This window comes from Calonectris borealis, chromosome 27 (genome assembly GCF_964195595.1).
Source record: "Calonectris borealis chromosome 27, bCalBor7.hap1.2, whole genome shotgun sequence".
Lineage (NCBI taxonomy): Eukaryota > Metazoa > Chordata > Aves > Procellariiformes > Procellariidae > Calonectris > Calonectris borealis.
In genome coordinates, this window is record NC_134338.1 from 5,355,873 (window position 1) to 5,361,290 (window position 5,418).

General features: G+C 59.6%; 1 protein-coding gene across 1 annotated transcript; it reads right to left on the minus strand.

Annotated features, from left to right (window-relative positions):
- Positions 1 to 800: 800 nt before the first annotated feature.
- TMEM127 (transmembrane protein 127) lies at positions 801 to 5,377 on the minus strand. The gene is made up of 3 exons (XM_075174699.1): positions 5,074 to 5,377; positions 3,684 to 3,848; positions 801 to 2,931 (listed from the first exon to the last, which is right to left on the minus strand). Exons 1-3 carry the CDS (start codon positions 5,321 to 5,323, stop codon positions 2,624 to 2,626), a joined length of 723 nt encoding a protein of 240 aa, XP_075030800.1. The 5' UTR covers positions 5,324 to 5,377; the 3' UTR covers positions 801 to 2,623.
- Between the last annotated feature and the right edge of the window lie 41 nt (positions 5,378 to 5,418).

Here is a 5,418-nt window from a genome sequence, read left to right on the forward strand (position 1 = left end):
GGCTTGCCGCGGGGACACGCCCCCACCAGCGGAGTGCAGGGCAGTGGGGCGCAGGCAGGGGGGTTATTGGGGTGCAGGCAGGGCTGGATATTGGGGGGCAGCGGGTGCAGGCAGGGGGGGTTATTGGGGTGCAGGCAGGGCTGGATATTGGGGGGCAGCGGGTGCAGGCAGGGGGGGTTATTGGGGTGCAGTGGGTGCAGGCAGGGGGAATTATTGGGGTGCAGGCAGGGGGGTTATTGGGGTGCAGTGGGTGCAGGCAGGGGTACTGGGGTGCAACAGGGTGCAGGGCAGTGGGGTGCAGGCAGGGCTGTTATTGGGGGGCAGTGGGTGCAGGCAGGGCTGGTTATTGGGGTGCAGGGCTGTAGGTGTGGGGCAGGGGCGCTTATTGGGGTGCAGGGCTGTGTGTGTAGGGCAGAGGTGTTTATTGGGGTGCAGGCAGGGTTGTTATTGGGGGGCAGTGGGTGCAGGCAGGGGTGGTTATTGGGGTGCAGGGCTGTGGGTGTAGGGCAGAGGTGTTTATTGGGGTGCAGGCAGGGCTGGTTATTGGGGTGCAGAGCTACGGATGTGGGGCAGGGGTGTTTATCGGGGTGCAGGCAGGGCTGGATATTGGGGAGCAGCACGTGCAGGGCAGCAGAGCACAAGTCGGGCTGGTTATTGGGGTGCAGGGCAGCGGGGGGACAAGGCAGGGGTGTTTATCGGGGTGCAAGGCACAGCAGGTACAGCACAGCACTGTTTTTTCGGGGCGCAACGCAAGGAGGGGCACCCCCTTTTCCGGAACAAAGCGCAAGCTCCCACACACGGCTCTTTGCACCCCCTTTATTTCCTCTAGAGAAGGGCACCCGCGTCCCCGCGTCCCGTCTAGATTCCACCCAGCGACGCGGCCCAGCGGAGGGGAGGGAAATGACGTCATTGGTCTCTTTTTGGGGTTTTTTTTACAGAAATACAGTATGTTTATGCACAGACTATTTACACTCAAGCCCCTCTCTTGCATATAAGTGGGGAAATCCAAACTCTTTTCCAGCCGGATGGCGGCAAAAAGCCGGCGGGATGTTTTCTTTGGCCGAGGACCCGGAGGTGGGATGGAGGGGGAAGAGGAGCCGCCCCGGGGCCGCTAACCCCCCCCCCCGAACACCACGCTGCCGGCTTCCCCCCACGCTCCCGGCCCTTCCCACGAAACCCTCGAGGGATTTTCCTCCTTGGAGTCTGGCAGGGCGCGGGCAGCGCTCTTCCCAAGCCGAGTTTTCTGGTTTCAAGCCAGAAAAGTGAGCGGCCGAAGCTCTTGCATAGCCAGTGCTGCTGCGGGTGCAGGGGGGGGGGAAAAAGGGCTGAGCTGGGCAAGACAGCCGGCAGCAAGAAAATGGGTAATAAAAGCAATTAAAGGGATCACCGGGAGCTTACAACCTGTCCTAAAACTCCTTCCCTAAACCACCGTACCCTCTGCGGAGCCAGCCTCGAGTTTTTCGGTGCTGCGGTGCTGACGTCGATGTATCCCTGCGTGGTTTTTTTCCTATTCGGTTTGTTTTAAACAGCCCCAAAAAAACCCCTCTCTGTCCCTGCCGGCGAGCTCCGGGTTTGGCTGCAGGTCTGGATGCGCCGGATCGACTTTCCCTGGGCTCTCCGGCACCGGGGAAGCGTTCGCTCCTCGAGGTCCGGCATCTCTCAGGGCTTGCAGAAGGAACGAGGTAATAAACAAAGAGCAGGAGAGAAAACCACTGAGATTAAAAGTGGGGGCAAAAAGCAGGAAAGTCAGATTGGCGAGGAGATCAGGAACTTGCATAAAAGCTACAGGCAGAGAGGCCGGTTTTCCAGTGCAGGCTCAACCTGCTTCCCGGGAGCTGTCGCTGTACCAAAGTCCGGTTGTATCTTGGCTAAAAAAACCCCCGAGATTTGCTCGCTGAGACGCTGAGAGGAGCCGGACGCCACGGTGGAGGGGAACAGAGCCCCCCAAAAACCACCGCCGGCATCAGAACTTCTTTGAAATCAGCCGCCCGCTTGCAAACCTCGCTCGGGGGTTTTTACGGCGGTGACAGTCCCCAACAGCCGGCCCCGAAACCGTCACCGTTCTCCCCCGAGCCTGAAATAAAGTGCAAAATGCTCGTGTGGTCAGAAAAGAGGATCAGAGGGAGCGGCGGAGGGGGTCGCTTTACCTTCCTCCTGCCGTACAGCCGCTATAAAGCGCCGTTCCTCTCCCACCAGCACGCCACGGCCGGCGTTTCCCCTATATATATATATAAATATATACACGCACCCGTGCGTCACGGCGGAGAGAAAGCAAGTTCGCCGCGCGCCGGGCTGGGAATCCAGCGGGATTCCCCCCCCTCCTTCCCGGCGCAGGGTGGGGAGGAGACGTCCGACGGGGAAGAGCGGATCCCACCGCCCCTCGGGCCGGGGAGAAGCCGCGCAGGGGGGGATGACGCCGTCGTTATTTCGACCAGCCGAGCCGGTGAGGGGTTAAAAATTACACCGTGGAGTTAATAAAATAAGGGATAGGAAGAAAATGTTGATATCTGATCTGAAAAGTTCTTTCCGCTGCACGGGAGAGATCAGAAGAGTGAAGGAGGTGCCGAGAAAGTGAAGTTTGGGGGTGGGAGAAAGCCGTGACCGCGTCCCGGTGCCGGCGGCATCAGGGGGTGTATGCCGGCGGTGGCTGGAATTGGTTGATGACTTCGTACTCGGCCGGGTAAGGTTCGTTCTCCTCCATCTCGGACAGGAGCTCCAGGGCTTGCTCCTCTTCCTCGGTGGGGTAGTGCCGCAGCAGGTTGGCGGCGGTGGCGAGGATAGAGGCTCCCCCGGCGCCCGCCACCAGGTAGAAGCTGACGGCGAAGGTGACGTAGACTTGGGAACCGTGGTATTTTTTGTGCTGCTGTTGTTGGGCGAGGATCAGCTCCGAGGCCCAGTAGCAGAATCCGATGACGGTGGCGCACTGCAGGACTGAGAGAGAGACGGGGAGAAAAGGCTGAGGAACCAGCAAAAAAATAAATCGGCAAGTTGGTTTTACGGGCTGATTCGGCAAAGGGACGCCGAGTCCTGCTTGCCGGCGGTTTAAGCGAGCAGAGTGCGAGAGCCTGCGGTGAAAGCGGGCGGCGGATGCCCGAAATCCGGCCCGAGAGAGGGGAAAACGTGGTGGAGGATCACAGGCTGAGAACGAACCCGGCTGAGCGGGGCGGCCAGCAACACAAACCAAAGCCGAAGGCTTTGGAAGGGGTTGGTTTGGGTTTTTTTTTGCGACCTAGAAGGAGCGGCGGGGACAAATCGGCGCTCGGGGTTTGGGGCAGGCTGACAGCTCGGACTTTCCCTGAGCCGCTCAGGTCTGACGCGGGTAATTCTGCCAGGGATAAGGGATGTTAAAGCTCCTTCGACCTCACGAGCCAGAAAAAAATGACCTTCTTCCTCAGAAAGGCGCTCCGGGATCTCTTTGAAAAATAAGACCCATTAGCAGACGCTTAATGTTCATCCTCGACTTCTTTCCCCCAAGATTTAACTCCAATTTTAGCTGCGTGAGGCTGCTGTTGCCCTTCAGACCCGAAAGGTCGCGAAGGGGAAGCTCTGCAGGTAGGATGGGCGCCGCAGCTCCGAATCGAAGGCTGGGGGGGGGAAAAAAACCTTCGGGGGCTTTTTTTCCCGTTTCCTTGAGGGTCAGGGATGGAAAAAAGAAACCTCATCCTGTGAGGTTTTTGATTTACCTGTGAGGATGTGAGCGAAAGCGTAGCGGCGAGTGATCTTTAACGCCGGGTGCTTGGGGCCGAAGACGTCCAGGAGGAAAGCTGAGAGGCTGCAGATGATTCCCAGGAAGCAGAAGGCGGCGATGACCCGGAGCAGCAGGACCGTCTGCGGGTTCATGCAATAATCTGCCAGGTGAAGAAGAGAGGCAGCTGCTGAGCACCAGAAAACTCCTTTTTTCCACCCAAATCGTTCACCAGACAGAGCAACCGGTACCACAACACCCCCCCTGCTCCGATCCCGCGTTTTCCTTTGAGGTTTAAAAACGCGGCTCTCGACAGAAACCGGAGCACAGCGGGGCGCTTTTAATTAGGCTCTAGAAAACGAACCTCCTTTATACAGCAGCAGTAGGCCTGGGCACGTATTTCGCTTTACAAACTATGATTGCAATGGAAATTAAAGCTAAATAAACACCTCCGACACACCAAAGCGGCCGAGATAACAAAGCAGGTTGCACGGGTTCCTTATTTAAAGCGAAGCTGGGGGCGTTACTAGAAAGTCTTTTAATTAACGCCACGTCCCGCCGGCGAACAAGAGGAGGACGTAACCCCCGCGGCGAGAGAGATCCCGCTCTCCTCCATCCCAATTCGAGCGCGTGCGGGCTCTGCCCGTCCGTTACCGGCTCCGCAGCCGGCGCTGGGGGTATCCGGAGGGTCAAAGTCACCACGAGGCAGTGGGGAAAGGAAGGAGGGGAAGGGGCTCCGGTCACCTCCCCCTCTGCGATCCACCGGAGATTTTAATAAATATAGGCAGGCGTTGGTTTTAACATCACATTAAAAAGCGTTAATAAAGACACTGGCGTGATACACGGTTGGAAAGGAGCCGGGGGACGACGACGGAAGGCAAGCGGGTGGGGGGCCATCGGAACTGCGCATTTGAAGGCTTTAGCTGCATCGGCTTCGTGCTTTAACTCATTAAAAAAACCCCACAAACCCCAACAACGCATAAATTAGCTCAAAAAATATGGTGGGAACAACGTTTTTGTGCTTCCCGACTGATTTAACGGCACCGGGGCTGCTCGGGCAGGGGGCCAGGCCCGTTTTGCTGCCAGTAACCGCGAACACACAGGTTTATTGCTGATATTTGCAGCTGAATTTGTTCGGCGGGGCGGCACAGCGAGGCCTGAAGGGTTTTAGTACTAAAATGGGGAAATCCCACCTCATTTTGGTGCTGTTGGAAGGCAAAAACCTTTATTATTAACCTTCACGAAGAGGCGCAGGGGGGTGGCTGAGGCTCAGCGGTGTTTCGGGACGGCCCAGGCGAGGCCCGGAGCCCCCCCTCTAACCCCTGAGAGCCGGCCGCCCCCCGCGACACCGGGCCCGGGGACCCCCCCTCCACCCGGCCCAGCCTCACCTCGGAGCAGCTCGGGGTCGACGTAGCCCAGGACATCGGCGACGCCCAGCTCCTGGCGGGCGCAGGTCCCGCCGTGGATCCGGAGCCAGGCGGGCTCGGCCAGCGCCGTGCAGAGCGCCGTGATGGAGAGAGCACCGGGCAGCGCCGAGGCCAGGCTGCGCTCCGGCTGCTTGGGCAGGCCGCTCCCCGCCGCTCCCCCCCCGCGCCGCCGCCGCCCGCCGGGCAGCCCCGGCCCGCCCGGGGTGTACATCCCGCCCCGCCGCCGCGCTCCGGGCCCAGCGACAGCGGCTCCGCCTCGGAGGCCTCCGCCACCACCCCGCTTCCGGTCGGTGCCGCTTCCGCTTC

Excerpts from the sequence above, each read along its gene's own strand:
- TMEM127 (XM_075174699.1), bottom strand. The coding sequence starts at position 5,323 with ATGTACACCCCGGGCGGGCCGGGGCTGCCCGGCGGGCGGCGGCGGCGC. Across the intron at positions 3,849-5,073 it reads CGACCCCGAGCTGCTCCGAG|ATTATTGCATGAACCCGCAG; the intron begins GTGAGGCTGGGC and ends TTCACCTGGCAG. Across the intron at positions 2,932-3,683 it reads TTTCGCTCACATCCTCACAG|TCCTGCAGTGCGCCACCGTC; the intron begins GTAAATCAAAAA and ends TCTCTCTCTCAG.